General features: G+C 50.7%; 2 protein-coding genes across 3 annotated transcripts in view; one reads left to right on the forward strand and one right to left on the reverse strand.

The window, feature by feature from the left end:
• BLTP3B (bridge-like lipid transfer protein family member 3B) overlaps window positions 1-6361 on the forward strand; it is a 115636-nt gene extending 109275 nt beyond the window's left edge. Inside the window, exons 17-21 of one of the 2 annotated variants that reach the window (XR_013623221.1) lie at window positions 426-580; window positions 723-994; window positions 1107-1215; window positions 4057-4142; window positions 5786-6361. Coding sequence is in view for 1 of the 2 variants with exons in the window: in XM_068106286.2 (XP_067962387.2) it covers window positions 426-576; window positions 723-994; window positions 1107-1215; window positions 4057-4142; window positions 5786-5917 (750 nt within the window). In the remaining variant the exon portion in view is untranslated. The remainder of the gene's footprint in view (window positions 1-425; window positions 581-722; window positions 995-1106; window positions 1216-4056; window positions 4143-5785) is intronic. The other variant, XM_068106286.2, reaches the window with a different exon arrangement.
• LOC137420854 (transcription initiation factor TFIID subunit 11-like) lies at window positions 5988-15525 on the reverse strand. The gene is made up of 4 exons (XM_068106308.2): window positions 15113-15525; window positions 10485-10572; window positions 9456-9552; window positions 5988-6748 (listed from the first exon to the last, which is right to left on the reverse strand). The coding sequence occupies exons 1-4, from the start codon at window positions 15310-15312 to the stop codon at window positions 6618-6620; spliced, it is 516 nt and encodes a 171-aa protein (XP_067962409.1). The 5' UTR covers window positions 15313-15525; the 3' UTR covers window positions 5988-6617.
• Between the last annotated feature and the right edge of the window lie 4921 nt (window positions 15526-20446).

Below are 20446 nucleotides of genomic sequence, written 5' to 3' on the forward strand. Positions count from 1 at the left end.
AAAATGAATTTTTAAAATGCAGACGCGCGTACGTACGTACCCGAATGCTTAACCTCGCTTTTCGCTTCGCGAACGCAGGGTAATAAACTGAGGAAGAGTAACAAGTAACCCAGGAATTCCAGTAACGCATTCCTGGTTAAACTTCCAGAATACAGGGTTAACGCACACGTCCCTTTTCTCCCCATTGTGGAACTTGGACAAGCTTTACATGAGAGATCAATTAAGGAAATTGTGCTTGCAGATTACTGTATTTTATTTGAAAAATGCATAAACATTTTCAGAAAAGGACTGTGATGAATATCTGATCCACATCGTGTATTTAATTTTATGGAGGATTGATAATAAACATAATTGGTGCGGGAGAGTCCAGCAGTGAAAGTCGGAAGAGCCAAATAGCCTTACATCGTGTGACTGCCGTTCTGCAGGCCTCAGTTCTGATATTCTCTGTACGAGGAGTGACTTGCCAAGTGGACATTGCTGGTCCTGACGTGACGGTTGCTCTGCTGGCCCAGCGCGTGACACCAGAGGAGTTGGGAAACGTAAACGTGAAGGAGTTCTTGAGCAAGAGGAGTGCCAGTAGGTACCGAGAATTGGCTGCATGTTGTGATCTCGCCACGCCATGTGTTGGAGACTGCCAAGTGGTTAAATTATTCCAAAGATTTCTCGCAAGGCCTTGCCGTTGGTGTGTTTCCCCCAGAGTGCTGTCACCCTGTGTTTAATAGGCTCTGGAGACAGACGGTGGCACACACAGAGCAGTGAGACATTGGCGGACGATGTGCACGACGTAGCTCTGCGGTTGGAAATTGGGCCTTGTGCTGGGAAGCACTCACCGCTGGCCGTGCAAAATGGATTCCTGCAGACTCGACTCTGCGGATTGTGCTGCACACTGCACCTCTCCTCACTCACCAATTTTACTTATTTCTTGGAGGATGAGGTGTTCCCAGATGTGTTCCCAATGCAGATTGAAGTCGTCGACTGCAAGATCCACCTGAAGGTGATTCCCTGCTTACCCTGGAAAGCCCCGATCGGCCCTTTTTAAGTTATATTTAATGGAATCATAATCTTTCTCACATCTGACGTTGTAGTTGCCTCTTGTGTGTGCGCAGAACGATAGTCCTTCCGTAAATGCGACGTCCCCTGGACCCATTCCTATGGATCTGTACATTGAACGTGTCGCTGTTCACCGCCAGGACGATGGCACGTTTGACATAATCGGTGGGTCGTACTACAACTCGGTGATTTATAACCGGATGGTATCACCAATCTTGTGCACATGAAACTTGATGCTGGTAGAGATAGCAAATTCCTTTCTTCTGCTCCTCTCCTTCCCCCAACCCCTCCTATCTACTCCCCACATTTAAAAGTTGCTGTTGCTAACCACCTTGCGGTATTATTAACCACTCCGTGTCAGCGTCTCATAGAGATTGCAGCTCAGTTCAACAAAATACCCACGCCACGGTGCGATTGTTGCAAAAGTCTTTCACATGTGCAACACAATGATGCAAGGGCATCCAAGAGAGGCAGAGAGGAAACAGCTAAATCGGAGGGGGAGCGGCCAAACCGGAGAGGGGGAGCGGCCAAGCCGGGGAGGGTGAGCGGCCAAACCAGAGAGGGGGAGCGGCCAAGCCGGGGAGGGGGAGCGGCCAAACCGGAGAGGGGGAGCGGCCAAGCCGGGGAGGGGGAGCGGCCAAGCCGGGGAGGGGGAGCGGCCAAGCCGGAGAGGGGGAGCGGCCAAGCCGGAGAGGGGGAACGGCCAAACCGGGGAGGGGGAGCGGCCAAGCCGGGGAGGGGGAGCGGCCAAGCCGGGGAGGGGGAGCGGCCAAATCGGAGAGGGGGAGCGGCCAAGCCGGGGAGGGGGAGCGGCCAAGCCGGGGAGGGGGAGCGGCCAAGCCGGGGAGGGGGAGCGGCCAAGCCGGGGAGGGGGAGCGGCCAAGCCGGAGAGGGGGAGCGGCCAAGCCGGAGAGGGGGAACGGCCAAGCCGGAGAGGGGGAACGGCCAAGCCGGGGAGGGGGAGCGGCCAAGCCGGAGAGGGGGAGCGGCCAAACCGGGGAGGGGGAGCGGCCAAGCCGGGGAGGGGGAGCGGCCAAATCGGAGAGGGGGAGCGGCCAAATCGGGGAGGGGGAGCGGCCAAACCGGAGAGGGGGAGCGGCCAAGCCGGGGAGGGGGAGCGGCCAAGCCGGGGAGGGGGAGCGGCCAAATCGGAGAGGGGGAGCGGCCAAGCCGGAGAGGGGGAGCGGCCAAGCCGGGGAGGGGGAGCGGCCAAGCCGGGGAGGGGGAGCGGCCAAGCCGGGGAGGGGGAGCGGCCAAGCCGGGGAAGGGAAACGGCCAAGCCAAATATGCAAAGGGAGGAGGGGGAGGTGGGGAGACGCACCAGCAGGGCTGAGAAAGGTGGTGGAGGGAAGATGCACCAGCAGAGATGGGAAAGGGGTTGGGGAGGGTTGCCAAGGAGGGTTGTTTGTTTTCACCATAGATTTCTGTTGTTCAAACATATTGGGCACGTTCAGATTGTGGTGAAACATGTTCATTAAAAACGTAATGTAAACTCGAGAGTTTATTGAACACCTTATCCTGCAGTCTTGAGAAAACGTTAATGGGAAGGCTCTTTTAAACTCCTGCTTTGCTTTTCCAAGCACAACCTATATTTTCTACAACAACAACAGTCATTTTAAGGCCATTTTCCCTGCTAGAGCGGGGGTTAGCCTTGCGGGCCCCATGACCATCTTCTCCATTTTGCCCTATTTTCTACATCTCCCCCTTTTTATATATTTTCTCCATATTTATTTTCTATATTTTTATTTCTAAAAACTATATTTTTTACGACCCGCAATTTTGTCTGAATCTCGATATTCCCCAACGCTGATAGCATGATCGGCACATTTGATTGGTCGGGATGATGGGAAATGGGGTGATATTTTATTTTGTCCAGTACTTGCAAAACTAGCGGATTTTGAAAATGCCAACTTGCCGATTTGTGCTTTAAAGTGCTCAAGTATATAATTCAATTGAAATTGATAAAGATTTTGAAGGTTGTAGAAAATAAAAAAAACCTTTTTCAGAAGTTTACTGCCGTTGATGCACCTTCTTTTACACCCCCCTATTTAACACATTACATTAGTTCTTCTTGCCTGTTTGTGTCCTTTATGACGTCCCTAAAACAGTACGTTTCCTGTTTGTAATGATTTTCGATTTTGTTTTACTGGCAGACAGAGTAAAACGATTACCTTACTCTGTGCGCACGTGTGATCCGAACGCGATTCTGTACGTGGTTATTGGTCTCTTCCTTTTCCATTTATAAGGGGTGAGGTCCGATGGCACCGAGCTCCTGCCTCGACCACGATTGTCCTCCACTCCCCTCTGTCGTCGGCCAACTATCTCCACTCTGCAACCTCCCTCACCTTAGACATCCCTCGTCACACAATCCTCCCATCTCAACCACGTCTACCTCTTTTCCTCCTACTTTTTTCTTTTCCTACTTTTTTTACAACTACATCCTATTTTCCAAAATATTTTTCTCCCTCAACCTATCCACTCTCTTTGCCATTCTCTCTTTCCCCATCCACACCAAATGTCCAGCCAATCTCAGGGGGCATTTCACCAATCTCCCCGTCTCCTCCCCTGTACAATTTGCCAAATTCAGAGCCAAAGTCACGCGAAACTACAGGTTAGTTTTCCGATTCATGTTCAAAATATAAAATGTAATTGTAATGAAGTAGTTACTTGATCAAAGACTGATGTCTGTTTACAGACAAAGTGAAGCAATCGCTCCATCGTGCTTTTCACTTTGTGCATGTGTGGAGTAATTAGTACATTATAACTATTGGTTTTCATTTTCCTTTGGATGTCCAGATGACAAATGAAATCGCTTCTCCAGCTCAGGTCTTGGGGACGAGAAGGTGTTAACAGGTCTTGGGGACTGTTAGCACATTAATGATGTTCCTCTTAGATGGGTAGCACACCACGAGGGTTCTTTGTTAGAGTATTGGTTTTTATTGATCAGGAGATGGCACCAATTTGAGTGGAATAGTTGAATGACGCGACTCTGTGCACTGTGTGCAGCAAGCAGCGATCGCAAGACTGGATCCTTCTCCAGCTGTGTCGGAAACGCCGATGAGCTTCAGAGGTCAAGTCGAAGTAAACACGAGGTGAGCGTTGCAGGCCCAACTACTCGATGGTGCTCCCTTTTATAAAGGTAAACAGTGGTTACGCAGTACAAGCGGCTGTGTACCAGGCAGAAGCCACTTCGAATAATTTTGATCTTTGGATCATCTTGTATTGACAAGACAGCCACAGAATCCATCGCGGTACCCCTGAGCTGTCCTATCATCCCTCCACCTCATTGGAGGGGGTGGGGGTGTTTGAATTGAGGAGATAGCAACAGCATTTGTGCGTGAAGCACCAATGTAACAATGTATAGCTGCGTTAGGAGTCGCAGATAAGTGTTCTTCCTCTGCACCATTGTGCCAACCCAACTATTGGCTCACGAGTTATCAGAGTGACCACTATATTCGTCATGGGTGTGTGTCTGTCTGTCTGTCTGTCTGTCCGCAGCATAACTACCCGATGATATCATCCGATCTTGATGAAACTTGGGTGGGAGGTTCATATCATGATCTAGTTGTGTCCTGCCTCGAGTGGGCGTATTGCGCCCATTGTGGGCGCAGCCACGCCCGAAAAAGATGTCTTTTTACGGGGTAATCGAGTTCAAGCTACATCTTATCCGAGGGAGTTGGTGGAATCCGACAGGGGTTTCGGTATTTGGTTAGGCCAACGTCACGTGTCTAGCCCCACGGAGCTAGATTTTTCATTTTCGCCCCAAGGTCAAGATCACCAGGTCACGAAATTTAGAAAAGTCTATTTGATGGTTTTATTACATTGTTCGCTTCCTGATGGGGTGAAATGTCGTACATGATCTTATATTATCATAAACATCATGAAATACAAGTTTTCCAACAAATTTCAGAATATTCGACCTTTGAAGGTCACAAAGGTCAAATTTGCAAAGTTGTCGGAATCGAACCGAATTTTCGGTATTGTCTAGCTAACTAACCTCATAACTGATTATACATTATTTTTTATCATTTCAAGGTCGGTAACCTTCGTTTTGACATTTCTGGGCCTGGCCTGACCGGGCCTGTTTCGGTTATAGTCCGTCTTTTGTCATTGAATACCACTCGCTCGTGAACCATCGTCGTCTCCTGACATGTGTGCTCTAAACCTGAGGGCCGACATCTTTTCCTGGCGTTTTACCCTTTGTCGATTGTGAAAATCGTCTGTACAATTCATGACTGGAATGGGGTGTCCTATGAATTTTGTTGCAGGATGGTGTAGGAGCTTGCTTTCTCTACCCAGAATTCCTCATGAAAATAAATTTGAATGAAACTTCCAATTATTTACTCAAAAAAGCAGACAAATCAAAGGGATTACGAAATTGCGCATTACACGTGCTCCGTCCCTCGCACAGATGCGTGCATGCTCCGTCCTAATTCAGTGACTCAATATGCAAATGATTTTCAACTTTCAAGTCCATTGGATGAAAAATGCGACTTTAGACATTTGACCTCCAGATGACCTCTGACCTCAAAATCAATAGGCTTCTCACTTGACTCGCTCTACAACTTGGTGAAGTTTCATGTCAATCGGTGTAGAATTTTGACCTGTAGGCAAAAGACAGACAGCGGTGAAAACGATCTCCATCCATCCACCTTGGATGGTAATGAGTAGTGGATGGATGTAATTCATACCTGTCCTTCACATCATGACTAATCACATTTTGTGTTATACACAGACCTTGGAAGTGGAGAATAAGCGGCTTCGCGCCGAGCTCTGGAGGATGGAACACCTGTTGGCTTTGCAGCAGCGAGATGCGGAGAGATTTCGGAACGCGCTCGAGTCACGAGCCCGAACGCCGCCGGTGTAGCGTCGCCCTTTTTCCGTCCGCACAACCACACTACCTGTATTCTGAGTTATGTACAAGGGACAGACAAATATTGGAGTAGGAGCATTTTAATGTGCAGCTTAGTATTCTTCGTTTGGACAGGTGAAAATTAATGTGCAATTTCTAGGATTTCCAAATGTTTACCAATAGATGAGATAATTTATTGTTTTTGGCTCATGTATTATTGTTTACAACTTGTATAAGACTCTAGGGATACGTTCAGGACTCTAACACTGCATTGTCATTTCCCAAAATATTTAACCTTTGAGAGCTTATCCGTCCTTGACGGCCCAACGGCGTGGCACGGGATCCCTTCTATGTTGTTCCACGAATGGTGCCGCCCGTTCTGCCGCACGGTCGTTGTCCGCCCAGGTCTGTCATGGCGTGTGTCTGTGTGTGCACACAAAATAAACCAACAGAAACACTCATGCTCTTCCAAGAATGCCTATTCCCATCAACATCTAATAGAAATGAAAAGGTGTTTGGAAAAATACCATCCCAGGCCTCCCTTCCTGAACTCCACTTCTCATGGTAAAATGTGTTTGTGGAACATTGAGGAGCTAGCTGCTCGTGCCACCCGGATGCAGGAAGAGCCCCTGCAGACGGGTATACGGAACCTCGGGACGAGACGGACACCGCACGGGTACGGCCCAAAGAGAACGCGGATGCACGCGCAGAGCCGCTAATGAAACAAAATCTTGTGATATTTGGTGTTGGGGATTTGGCCTTTGTTCTTGAGTCGCCGGACAGCCTCACGCAGGTGCTTTGGCTGTAATGGTGGCATCTCATCACACTGCTCGCAGACGTCCAACGCTGTGACAGAGACAGAAGCATTTTCAACAACCTATCGGACTCATTGTAACGGTAACATTTACTTTGTGTTTGGGTGGGTAGAGTGGGGGGAGGTGGGAGAGGGGGGTAGAAACACGCATCAAGGTAAACAGGTCAGGTCATGATCAATAGTAGTCGTTCCAAGGGACCTATTATCCACGTGATGCTTGTGTTACCAGCACCAGGAAGTCTTTCACATCATTTCTGTGCATTAATTGAAATTTTAATTCTCTACATAAATGATGATTCACACCACCAAAGGTTACAGGTTGTGGGGGAAGTCACAACCACCACCACTTTATATTTTAGGATTGAGAATTCATAGAACACCTTACCCGTCGCCGTCGAGAGAGACAGAAGCGGGGTCTGCGAGCGGCAAATTTCAATTGTCGTGATGTAAGATGGTGTAATATTTTGTCCAAGAACTGCTAAACCAAAGGCTTTTCAAAGTGACAAAAAGGGGATTTGTGTTCTACAGTAATGAAGTATATAATTCACTTTGAATAAAATGAAGGGTTTTAAAGGTTTTAGAAAAACAAAAACATTACAAACAAAAAGCAAGGAGAGTTCAAGCCCCTGTCATACCGTTGAATTACCACCAGGTGGGTTGACTCAGCATGTCATCTTTCTGAGGTCGGCGAAATGAGTACCAGCTTACTGGGATGAATGAGCCATTCGAGTATCCTTCATAAAAGTGATGCGCTGACCAGGGTTGTGCCCAACAGAAGTGACGCGCTGACCAGGGTTGTGCCCAACAGTGAAGTGACGCGCTGACCAGGGTTGTGCCCAACAGTGAAGTGACGCGCTGACCAGGATTGTGCCCAACAGTGAAGTGACGCGCTGACCAGGATTGTGCCCAACAGTGAAGTGACGCGCTGACCAGGGTTGTGCCCAACAGTGAAGTGACGCGCTGACCAGGGTTGTGCCCAACAGTGAAGTGACGCGCTGACCAGGGTTGTGCCCAACAGTGAAGTGACGCGCTGACCAGGGTTGTGCCCAACAGTGAAGTGACGCGTTGACCAGGGTTGTGCCCAACAGTGAAGTGACGCGCTGACCAGGGTTGTGCCCAACAGTGAAGTGACGCGCTGACCAGGGTTGTGCCCAACAGTGAAGTGACGCGCTGACCAGGGTTGTGCCCAACAGTGAAGTGACGCGCTGACCAGGGTTGTGCCCAACAGTGAAGTGACGCGCTGACCAGGGTTGTGCCCAACAGAAGTGGCGCGCTGACCAGGGTTGTGCCCAACAGAAGTGGCGCGCTGACCAGGGTTGTGCCCAACAGAAGTGGCGCGCTGACCAGGGTTGTGCCCAACAGAAGTGGCGCGCTGACCAGGGTTGTGCCCAACAGAAGTGACGCGCTGACCAGGGTTGTGCCCAACAGAAGTGACGCGCTGACCAGGGTTGTGCCCAACAGTGAAGTGGCGCGCTGACCAGGGTTGTGCCCAACAGTGAAGTGGCGCGCTGACCAGGGTTGTGCCCAACAGAAGTGGCGCGCTGACCAGGGTTGTGCCCAACAGAAGTGGCGCGCTGACCAGGGTTGTGCCCAACAGTGAAGAAACTTTCGGCAGCAAAATGTATCGACGATGCAAAAAGAAGAGGTCTCTGCTGTTGCTGCAGTTTATTACATCACTAACACACCACATTAGTTAATGTTTATACTACACGACACTAGTTACCACATTAGTTAATGTTTATACTACACGACACTAGTTACCACATTAGTTAATGTTTATACGACACGACACTAGTTACCACATGAGTTAATGTTTATACTACACGACACTAGTTACCACATTAGTTAATGTTTATACTACACTACACACATTACCACATAAATTGATGTACTTACCAAATTAGTTAATGTACATACTACACACATTACTACATAAGTTAATGTACACACTGCATTAGTTATTACATTAGTCAATGTACATACTACACACTACTACATTAGTTAATGTACATACTACACTACACACATTACATTAGTTACTACATTAATTAATATACATACTACACTACACACTTAGTTACAACATTAGTTAATGTACACACTGCATTAGTTAATGTACATACGACACTACACACATTACTACATTAGTTACAACATTAGTTAATGTACACACTGCATTAGTTACAACATTAGTTAATGTACACACTGCATTAGTTAAGGTACACACTGCATTAGTTACTGCATTAGTTAATGTACATACCATACCACACACATTACTACATTAGTTAAAACATTAGTTAATGTACACACTGCATTAGTTACTACATTAGTTAATGTACACACTACATTAGTTAATGTACATACTACGTTGGTTACTGCATTAGTTATTTGTGTCGTTTATAACACCCTTAAAAACAGTAAGTTTACTGTTTGGAATGATTTTCAATTTTGGTCGACTGCCAGGCCGGCACACAGAGTAAAACACAAAAAAGGATTTCGCTCCCCTCTGCGCGTGTGTGATCAGGGTCAATTGAGAGCCACAGTAACGTACTGCTGAAACACAGGTTCGTTTTCTGATTCGTGTTCAAAATATAACGTTCAAGTTGTTCCTCGATCATAAACGGATGTTTCTAGATGAATAAAGTGAACCAATAATTGCTTCACCCTGCTTTTCCCTTTGTGTGTGTGCAATATCAAGAAAAATTGACAACACCCAATGTTTTCACTTCAATCACTCACCTTCTTCCATAACTTCTCCCACAAACACTTTTGCGATTCCTGCCATGGCAATCACCACATTCTGGGAGATGGAGCAGCCAGTGATGGACTGAATCAGCTGTGGAGATCAGACAGTTTATCATTTATTTTTCCTATCACAGTCCATGTAGTAATGTACAAACACTTAACTACATCTCTGCCTTGTGGACCACAGTTCGCAACCTGCGCCCCTCGCCTGCCCGCAACCTCCATGGCCAGCCCATAGTCTGTGCGGCCCGGCACGCCTGTAACCTGCGCCGCCCGCCAGCAGGCTGCGCCGCCCGCCTGCGCCGCCCTGCCTGCGCCGCCCCGCCTGCGGCCTGCGCCGCCCCGCGTGCAACCTGCGCCGCCCCGCGTGCAACCTGCGCCGCCCCGCCTGCAACCTGCGCCGCCCCGCCTGCAACCTGCGCCGCCCCGCCTGCAACCTGCGCCGCCCCGCCTGCAACCTGCGCCGCCCCGCCTGCAACCTGCGCCGCCCCGCCTGCAACCTGCGCCGCCCCGCCTGCAACCTGCGCCGCCCCGCCTGCAACCTGCGCCGCCCCGCCTGCAACCTGCGCCGCCCCGCCTGCAACCTGCGCCTCCCGCCTGTGCCTCCCGCCTGCAACCTGTGCCTCCCGCCTGCAACCTGCGCCTCCAACCTGCAACTCCCGCCTCCCGCCTGCAACTCCCGCCTGCAACCTGCAACTCCCGCTTGCAACCTGCGCCGCCCGCCTGCAACCTGCGCCGCCTGCCTGCGACCGGCCACACACAAAACAAAATCTTGTTTTTGGACTGAGTATTAGAACAAAACAAAGTATTAGAAACGTACTTTTGTACATTGATTACGGGATAGTCATTACAATTGGGATTTTTTTTTTTTTAAATGGGAGAGATCTATGCAGGGAAAACGTGGCTGCTCTTTCATGGTCTCGATACCATTTGGGTTTCCAAGAGCTCGGCCAGGTCAAGGACAAGAAGCCCCCCTATTGCATGACCAGACACAAGTGCAAGCCCCCGGGGTCGGATGCTCACCCTCTTGAAGGCAGCTTTTGGGAATGCGGCTCTGCGATACATCTCGTAGCGGTTCAGCTGTTCTTCAGAAAATGAAGATACCAATATCCTGGAGGGAAAGGGCCGTTTGACAATTAACAACCCCAATGTAAGGGGAAAGGGCCGTTTGGCACGGTGGGTGTGTATGTGTATGTAGTGGGGGTTCGGAACGGTGTTTGGGTGGGTGTAGTGGGAGTTCGGCACGGTGTTTGGGTGGGTGTCGTGGGGGTTCGGCACTGTGTTTGGGTGGGTGTAGTGGGGGTTCGGCACGGTGTTTGGGTGGGTGTAGTGGGGGTTCGGCACGGTGTTTGGGTGGGTGTAGTGGGGGTTCGGCACGGTGTTTGGGGGGGTGTAGTGGGGGTTCGGCACGGTGTTTGGGTGGGTGTAGTGGGGGTTCGGCACGGTGTTTGGGTGGGTGTAGTGGGGGTTCGGCACGGTGTTTGGGTGGGTGTAGTGGGGGTTCGGCACGGTGTTTGGGTGGGTGTAGTGGGGGTTCGGCACGGTGTTTGGGTGGGTGTAGTGGGGGTTCGGCACGGTGTTTGGGTGGGTGCAGTAGGGGTTCGGCACGGTGTTTGGGTGGGTGTAGTGGGGGTTCGGCACGGTGTTTGGGTGGGTGCAGTGGGGGTTCGGCACGGTGTTTGGGGGGGGTGTAGTGGGGGTTCGGCACGGTGTTTGGGTGGGTGTAGTGGGGGTTCGGCATGGTGTTTGGGTGGGTGTAGTGGGGGTTCGGCACGGTGTTTGGGTGTGCAGTGGGGGTTCGGCACGGTGTTTGGGTGGGTGTAGTGGGGGTTTGGCACGGTGTTTGGGGGGGGTGTAGTGGGGGTTTGGGTGGGTGTAGTGGGAGTTCGGCACGGTGTTTGGGTGGTTGTCGTGGGGGTTCGGCACGGTGTTTGGGTGGGTGTAGTGGAGGTTCGGCACGGTGTTTGGGTGGGTGTAGTGGGGGTTCGGCACGGTGTTTGGGTGGGTGTAGTGGGGGTTCGGCACGGTGTTTGGGTGGGTGTAGTGGGGGTTCGGCACGGTGTTCGGGTGGGTGTAGTGGGGGTTCGGCACGGTGTAGTGGGGGTTCGGCACGGTGTTTGGGTGGGTGTAGTGGGGGTTCGGCACGGTGTTTGGGAGGGTGTAGTGGGGGTTCGGCTCGGTGTTTGGCTGGGTGTAGTGGGGGTTCGGCACGGTGTTTGGCTGCGTGTAGTGGGGGTTCGGCACGGTGTTTGGCTGGGTGTAGTGGGGGTTCGGCACGGTGTTTGGCTGGGTGTAGTGGGGGTTCGGCACGGTGTTTGGGTGGGTGTAGGGGAGTTTCGGCACGGTGTTTGGGTGGGTGTAGTGGGGGTTCGGCACGGTGTTTGGCTGGGTGTAGTGGGGGTTCGGCACGGTGTTTGGGTGGGTGTAGGGGAGTTTCGGCACGGTGTTTGGGTGGGTGTAGTGGGGGTTCGGCACGGTGTTTGGGTGGGTGTAGTGGGCATGGTGTTTGGGTGGGTGTAGTGGGGTTTGGCAGTGTGTGTGTGTGTGTGTGTGTGTGTGTGTGTGTGTGTGTGTGTGTGTGTGTGTGTGTGTGTGTGTGTGTCCGGCAGGGGGTGGGGATTCGGCATTGTTTGGTTGTGCAGTGTTGCTTTGGTGTGTGAGTGTAGTGTGGGTTTGGCACGGTGTTTGGGTGTGTAGTGGGGGTTCGGCACGTGTTTGGGTGTGTAGTGTGGGTTTGGCACGGTGTTTGGGTGGGTGTAGTGGGGGTTCGGCACGGTATTTGGGTGGGTGTAGTAGGGTTCGGCACGGTGTTTGGGTAGGTGTAGTGGGGTTCGGCACGGTGTTTGGGTGGGTGTAGTGGGGTTCGGCACGGCGTTTGGGTGGGGGTAGTGGAGTTTGGCAGTGTGTGTGTGTGTGTGTGTGTGTGTGTGTGTGTGTGTGTGTGTGTGTGTGTGTGTGTGTGTGTGTGTGTGTGCATGCGGGCGTGCCCGGCGGGGTTGGGATTCAGCACTGTTTGGTTGTGCAGTGTAGCTTTGGTGTGTGAGTGTAGTGTGGGTTTGGCACGGTGTTTGGGTGTGTAGTGGGGGTTCGGCACGGTGTTTGGGTGGGTGTAGTGAGGTACGGCACGGTGTTTGGGTGTGTTGTGGGGGTTTGGCATGGTGTTTGTGTGTGTGTGTCGTGTGGGTTCGGCACGGTGTTTGTGTGTAGTAGGGGGGTTCGGCATGGTGTTTGTGTGTAGTGGGGGTTCGGCACGGTGTTTGGGTGGGTATAGTGGGGTTCGGCACGGTGTTTGGGTGTGTAGTGGGGGTTCGGCATGGTGTTTTGTGTGTGTGTGTAGTGTGGGTTCGGCACGGTGTTTGTGTAGTAGGGGTTCGGCATGGTGTTTGTGTGTAGTGGGGGTTCAGCATGGTGTTTGTGTGCGTAGTGGGGGTTCGGCATGGTGTTTGTGTGCGTAGTGGGGGTTCGGCATGGTGTGTGTGTGTGTGAAATTGTGAGGAACACAGAATTGTGAGGAACAGAAATGAAAAAACGAGATGTGTGCAGTGTGGTTTCGGCACGGTGTTTGTGTGTGTGGTGGGGGTTCGGCACGGTGTTTGGGTGGGTGTAGTGAGGTTCGGCACGGTGTTTGGGTGTGTTGTGGGGGTTTGGCATGGTGTTTGTGTGTGTGTCGTGTGGGTTCGGCACGTTGTTTGGGTGGGTGTAGTGGGGGTTCGGCACGGTGTTTGGGTGGGTGTAGTGGGCACGGTGTTTGGGTGGGTGTAGTGGGGTTCGGCACGGCGTTTTGCTGGGTGTAGTGGGGTTCGGCACGGTGTTTGGGTGGGTGTAGTGAGGTTCGGCACGGTGTTTGGGTGTGTTGTGGGGGTTTGGCATGGTGTTTGTGTGTGTGTCGTGTGGGTTCGGCACTGTGTGTGTGTGTGTGTGTGTGTGTGTGTGTGTGTGTGTGTGTGTGTGTGTGTGTGTGTGTGTGTGTGTGTGTGTGTGTGTGTACACGCGCGTGCGCGCGTGCCCGGCGGGGTTGGGATTCAGCACTGTTTGGTTGTGCAGTGTAGCTTTGGTGTGTGAGTGTAGTGTGGGTTTGGCACGGTGTTTGGGTGTGTAGTGGGGGTTCGGCACGTGTTTGGGTGTGTAGTGTGGGTTTGGCACGGTGTTTGGGTGGGTGTAGTGGGGGTTCGGCACGGTGTTTGGGTGGGTGTATTTGGGGTTCGGCACGGTATTTGGGTGGGTGTAGTAGGGTTCGACACGGTGTTTGGGTGGGTGTAGTGTGGTTCGGCATGGTGTTTGGGTGGGTGTAGTGGGGTTCGGCACGGCGTTTGGGTGGGGGTAGTGGAGTTCGGCACTGTGTGTGTGTGTGTGTGTGTGTGTGTGTGTGTGTGTGTGTGTGTGTGTGTGTGTGTGTGTGTGTGTGTGTGTGTGTGTGTGTGTGTGTGTGTGTGTGTGTGTGTGTGCATGCGCGCGCGGGCGTGCCCGGCGGGGTTGGGATTCAGCACTGTTTGGTTGTGCAGTGTAGCTTTGGTGTGTGAGTGTAGTGTGGGTTTGGCACGGTGTTTGGGTGTGTAGTGGGGGTTCGGCACGGTGTTTGGGTGGGTGTAGTGAGGTACGGCACGGTGTTTGGGTGTGTTGTGGGGGTTTGGCATGGTGTTTGTGTGTGTGTGTCGTGTGGGTTCGGCACGGTGTTTGTGTGTAGTAGGGGGGTTCAGCATGGTGTTTGTGTGTAGTGGGGGTTCGGCACGGTGTTTGGGTGGGTATAGTGGGGTTCGGCACGGTGTTTGGGTGTGTAGTGGGGGTTCGGCATGGTGTTTTGTGTGTGTGTGTAGTGTGGGTTCGGCACGGTGTTTGTGTAGTAGGGGTTCGGCATGGTGTTTGTGTGTAGTGGGGGTTCAGCATGGTGTTTGTGTGCGTAGTGGGGGTTCGGCATGGTGTGTGTGTGTGTGAAATTGTGAGGAACACAGAATTGTGAGGAACAGAAATGAAAAAACGAGATGTGTGCAGTGTGGTTTTGGCACGGTGTTTGTGTGTGTGGTGGGGGTTCGGCACGGTGTTTGACTGTTTGTGTGTGTGGTGGGGGTTCGGCACGGTGTTTGGGTGGGTGTAGTGAGGTTCGGCACGGTGTTTGGGTGTGTTGTGGGGGTTTGGCATGGTGTTTGTGTGTGTGTCGTGTGGGTTCGGCACGTTGTTTGTGTGTTGTAGGGGAGTTTCGGCACGGTGTTTGGGTGGGTGTAGTGGGGGTTGGGCACGGTGTTTGGGTGGGTGTAGTGGGCACGGTGTTTGGGTGGGTGTAGTGGGGTTCGGCACGGCGTTTGGGTGGGTGTAGTGGGGTTCGGCACGGTGTTTGGGTGGGTGTAGTGAGGTTCGGCACGGTGTTTGGGTGGGTGTAGTGAGGGTTCGGCATGGTGTTTGTGTGTGTAGTGGGGGTTCGGCACGGTGTTTGGGTGGGTATAGTGGGGTTCGGCACGGTGTTTGGGTGTGTAGTGGGGGTTCGGCATGGTGTTTTGTGTGTGTGTGTAGTGGGGGTTCAGCATGGTGTTTGTGTGCGTAGTGGGGGTTCGGCACGGTGTTTGGGTGTGTAGTGGGGGTTCGGCATGGTGTTTTGTGTGTGTGTGTAGTGGGGGTTCAGCATGGTGTTTGTGTGTGTGTGTGTGTTATGTACTCACTGCATCTTCTGTATCTCATCCTGATCCACCTTGTTCCGAGCCCGGTCGCACTCCTGCTCTATACTCCTTTCTTCCCTGATCTCGGCTCCACTTCCCTCCCCATTGGCTCTCTCTCGTTCCTTTTCCCCATTTCCCTCCAAGCGGCCCCGTTCGGCCCCTTCACGGACCTCAAGTCTCTCACCAGGTACAGCGGCCGCCATCTCAATTCTCAACGGCCTCGTTTCTTCCCCAAGTTAACACGAGCTCAGGATAAGTCCTCGGATTCAATGTCGATTGTTTGTATTTACTTCACAACAACGCTCAATAATCACGTTTCGCTGTTGACTAACCCACGCCGTAAGGTTTAGCCTCAGAGCGGTACTTCCTCATCTAAAATGTGCAATCTTCCTCTTCTTATATTTAGTTTTAGCCTCATCCACTCATCAGTGTAAGGTCTTCCCTGCTTACTTCTGAATCTGATCCTCTTTCTTTCGCTTTCTTCCCTGTAATGGAGCACACCTGTATTGAAAAGGAGAGGGTGAGGGAGGGAAGTGAGGGAAGATTAACCTTATTGAGGTGTATCACAGCAGAAAAAATAAATCCCGGATGGGCATTCCCTCATAGGCTTTCGGGTCAGTACATGTGACGTACGTACGTACGTGTCTCCATTTTTTAAATTCATTTTCTGAGCAACCGTTTATTCGATTGACACAAAATGTTACCATTGGAGCGCCTCCACCTGTATAATTTTTTTATTCCTAATTATGACGGCATAGGTCACGTGGTACGGACGCCATCTTGGAAAACGTTAAACCTCTATTTCTAAAACTGCTCAATGCCAAAAGTTGAAACAAGGTTCATTGTCAACTATGCCCCATGGGGGAATAAGATATGTTGATGATGTCATCGGTGCCTTCATTATGATGTCATAATCTGACAAGTACAGCACTTTGTACTAATTTTTTTCCTCTGCAACTGTTAGTCTGATGGACACAAAATTTGTACCATAGGAGCACCTCCTCCTGTAGAATTTAAATGAAATGTATGACATCATAGGTCAGTCACATGGTACAGGTGTCATCTTGGAAAAACCGAAAAACGTTGCACCTCTATCTGCAAAACCACCCACTGTCCTGGGATTTGTTGAGGGTCACATCAGAGCTTGCTCCTGCATCAACAGTGTTACTACACGGAGGTTACCCACCAGACAACGTACTATCCAGTTCTGGCATTGGAGTGTCTACCCCGGGCTCACTGTCCTGGGTTTCTTTGAGGGCCACATCAGAGCTTGCAGCTGCATCAACAGTGTTACTACACGGAGGTTACCCACCAGACAACGTACTATCCAGTTCTGGCATTGGAGTGTCTACCCCGGGCTCACTGTCCTGGGTTTCTTTGAGGGCCACATCAGAGCTTGCAGCTGCATCAACAGTGTTACTACACGGAGGTTATCTGCCAGACAACGTACTATCCGTTTCTGGGAGTGCGGTGTCCCCCCAGAGTCTCTTACTGTCTGTCGCTGTCTTCTGCAGTGACAGCCACATTAGATGCCTTCTCAGCATGCCTGGCAGCAGACTCCTGGGAATCATGTTCCGTCCACGACGACTATCCAAGTCGATGGTACCTCCACAACCTGTTGGCATGCACAACCTTGGCCTTGCCTTGTGGCCCAGACCTGATGCGGAATGTTACATCACATAGGCGATCCATTACCGTGTAGGTCCCTTCCCAGTTGCTCATCAGCTTGGGTGACAGGCCTTTCTTCCTTTGAGGGTTGTGCAGCCACACCTTGTCAGCTCTATGATAGGTAATCTCACTGGCCTTAAGGTCGTAACAATGCTTTATCACTTCCCCAGAGAACTTCACATTTTGCCGGATTTGGTGATGCTTCTCTCGCAGCCTGTCAAAGACTTGCCTCACATAGGTTGGAGCATCTTCAGGTAGTCTTTCATCAGGTGGTCTTCACATCAGCAGGTCATGCGGAAGGTGCAGTTCATGGCCGGTCATCAGCTTCGCTCATTTGTACCCAGTCGACTCATACTCAGCAGAACGGAAGGCCATCAGTAAGACTGGCAGCTTCTGGTCCCATCCCGTCTGTCCATCGATACAGTACTTTGCCAGCTCCTGTCCTAAGGTTCAGTTAAACTTATCCACCATGCCATTTGCCTGTGGTCGGAGTTGTCATATCTCGTCTTCAGTTGTCATACCCTTCCTCCCGTCCATGGTACATGGAATCTTGTGGTGAGGCAGTTGCCCAGAAACAACTTGCCTTCGCCTCCTGGAAAGCAAATCCAATGGAAGGAAATCTCATTTCCTTTCACAAAGCCTGAAACAAGTGTGTGTCCACCCTCAGGAGAGACAGGAAACAATATCTCTCCATTCTCAAGATCGAACTCTCAAACCTGTCTCCCTCTTCCAAATCCTGGTGGCGTCTGGTCAAATCTGTTTCTGGTGTTTGTTCCCTCTCCATCCCCTCCCTTACCTCAAACGGCTACACAGCTGACTCCGCACGTGAAAAAGCTGAATGCCTCAACTCTGTGTTTGCCTCTAAATCTTGTGTCCCAAACCCATCCCTCTCTGTACCCACCGTACCCGGTCGTACCCAGCTGCTCCTGGACTCTGTGTCCTTTTCTCCTAACAAGGTGGAGAAGTTTCTATCAATCCTCGAATCTGTTTCTGCAACTGGACCTGACGGCATCCGCCCACGGGTCCTAAAATCCTGCTCTGCTGCTCTTTCACTCCCCCCCCCCTCTCTCTCTCTCTCTCTCTCTCTCTGTTCTCTTCACCCTCTCTTTTGCTTAAGGTCATCTGCCATCAGCTTGGAAATCAGCCGACATCACCGCTTTACACAAAAAATGTGCAAAAACAGATCCTAGCAACTACAGACCAATCAGCCTTCTCCCAATTATCAGCAAAGTCATGGAATCCTTCATTGCTTCAGAGATGAAATCCTTCCTCTTCTCCAATGGCTTGATCTCGGATCATCAATTTGGTTTCAGACCAGGTCACTCTACTTTGGACATGCTGCTTCTGCTGTTTCAACAATGGATGGAGGTCCTCAATGCCAAACAGGAAATTAGAGCTGTCTCCCTTGACATATCACGTACCTTCGATACAGTCTGGCACCCCGCTCTGCTCACCAAACTCTCCTCCTATGGTATCCATGGAAATCTCCACGCATGGCTTGCGAACTTCCTCTCTAGTCGTAGTCAACGTGTGGCCCTGAATGGGTTTCTCTCATCTCCCCTTCATGTTCAGGCTGGAGTTCCCCAAGGCAGTGTTCTGGGCCCTGTGCCTTTTCTGGCTTCATCAATGATCTCTGACTCTCTTGAAAATCCTCTCTATCTCTTTGCTGATGACTCCACTCTCTGCCGCTCCATTCCTCATCTCAAAAAATCGGCAGTCTGTAGCCTCCTCACTCTCTGCAGACCTGGAAAAAATCACAGACTGGGCAAACAAGTGGAACATGTCTTTCAATCCTGACAAATCTCACACTCTTACTATGTCTCTCCGAAAAGACCGACTGTACAACCCTCCCATCTACTTTCTGAACAATCCTCTCCAAGAAGTTCTGTCGCTCAAGCTTTTGGGTCTCACTATCTGCCATGATCTTTCCTGGGAAAACCACATTTCCAATCTGGCCTCCAAAGCCAGTCACCGACTAGGCATCCTCCATCGTGCGAAGTCTTTCCTTGGCACACCTGAGCTGCTCACCACATACAAGGCTTTCATCCACAGCTCAATGGAATACTGTCCTCCCCTCTGGGTCGGTGCTCCTGCCTCACACCTAGCTGGGCTTCACGTTGTTGGAACCAAAGCTTTCAGAATCATTGGAATCTCCCGCGATGCAGCTAACACTGAGGGCCTTTCACTTACTCACCGCAGGCAGGTTGGTGGTCTTTCTGTCTTATACTGACTCCTCTCTGGCCTTGCTCCCCTAGCTCTCTCTGGGCTCTGTCCCCCAAATATTCCTAAACCTCACACAAGATCTGCATGCAACCCTCTTATGGTTAAACTGCCAAAATCAAGACTTTCTATTCACCTTAATTCTTTCATTCCTCTTTTCTCCCGCTTCTGGAACAAACTCCCTCACTCTCTTCAATCCCACTCCTCCCTCCAGGTCTTTAAAACAGCTGTTCACCACCATCTCTTATCTTCCCCCATCCAAAACCTTGATCTTTTCTACCCCCGCTAATTTCACCCCAGATCCACTTTGAAATACCAACTTCTTTCCTGGAAGTCCTTGCAGTGTCCTTGTGTTTTATACTTCTCACACCCCCCTCCCCCCTTCCCACGCCTCCTCCCCCCAAGCCCTCTCCCTCCCACAGATCTCCCAATGTCCCTGCTCCCAAATGTTGTGTTTGTGTGCTTCCCCTTCTCTCCCCATCTTGTCTACCGCTCCCCTTATTATATGTTTTATGTGTCTGTTTGATTTTTTGTGTGATAAATGTTAGCTCTTTCTCGAGCCTCGATCCTGTAAACCCCCCAAAAAAGAAGAAGCTCATCACCCATCTAACACCATCGTGGCCGTGAAGCATGGTGGCGGCAGCAGGCCAGCATCATGCTATGTGTATTATTTTCAGCGGCAGGGACTGGGATACTTTTACATATCGAGGGAATAATGAACGGAGAAAAATACAGGCAGATCCTTGAGGTGAACCTTCAAGCCTCATATCAGATCGAGTGAATCCATTTTAAAGTAACACACCTGTACCTTGGTAATTTAATATTTCATCATTGAGATGTTGTTAAACAGTCGATGGTTGAAAAATCACAATCTTTGATTCTCTTCTCTTGTATGAACTCAGGAATCTTGTGAAATGCTGGCAACGTGTATATTCGACCTACCGTCCTCCTTAATCTTTGAAATAAACCAAATTTACGATCTTTAAAGTGTATGAACAATTGACAAATTGTTCACAAACCTGTCACCTTCACTACCGAGAATGCACCACTTTGTATTTATCACAAACGTCCATTATCCATTTTCAGGTAAAACGGCAAAAAAAAAAAGTCATCAAATGTCATATTTCCAGTGCAGCTTATCAACCGGAAGTTCCCTACGTCGCAATGCAACATGGCATTAAATTCCCTGCCAAAGTTACGTAATCATCTTCTTCTTTGACTGCCACCATTATCCCATTGTTTTTGTGGGGTCACCACGATTACCTCATCTTTCTTTTGGGGTCGCCACCATTATCCCATTGTTCTTGTGGGGTCACCACGATTACCTCATCTTTATTTTGGGGTCACCACCATTATCCCATTGTTCTTGTGGGGTCACCACGATTACCTCATCTTTCTTTTGGGGTCGCCACCATTATCCCATTGTTCTTGTGGGGTCACCACCATTAC

Source organism: Myxine glutinosa, chromosome 1 (assembly GCF_964187855.1).
Source record: "Myxine glutinosa chromosome 1, kmMyxGlut1.1, whole genome shotgun sequence".
In the NCBI taxonomy this organism is placed as follows: domain Eukaryota; kingdom Metazoa; phylum Chordata; class Myxini; order Myxiniformes; family Myxinidae; genus Myxine; species Myxine glutinosa.

Coding starts and splice junctions, on each gene's coding strand:
- LOC137420854 (XM_068106308.2), bottom strand. CDS start 15,312: ATGGCGGCCGCTGTACCTGGTGAGAGACTTGAGGTCCGTGAAGGGGCC. Junction 9,553..10,484: donor CAAAAGCTGCCTTCAAGAGG/GTGAGCATCCGA, acceptor TGATCTCCACAG/CTGATTCAGTCCATCACTGG. Junction 6,749..9,455: donor GGGAGAAGTTATGGAAGAAG/GTGAGTGATTGA, acceptor TCTCTGTCACAG/CGTTGGACGTCTGCGAGCAG.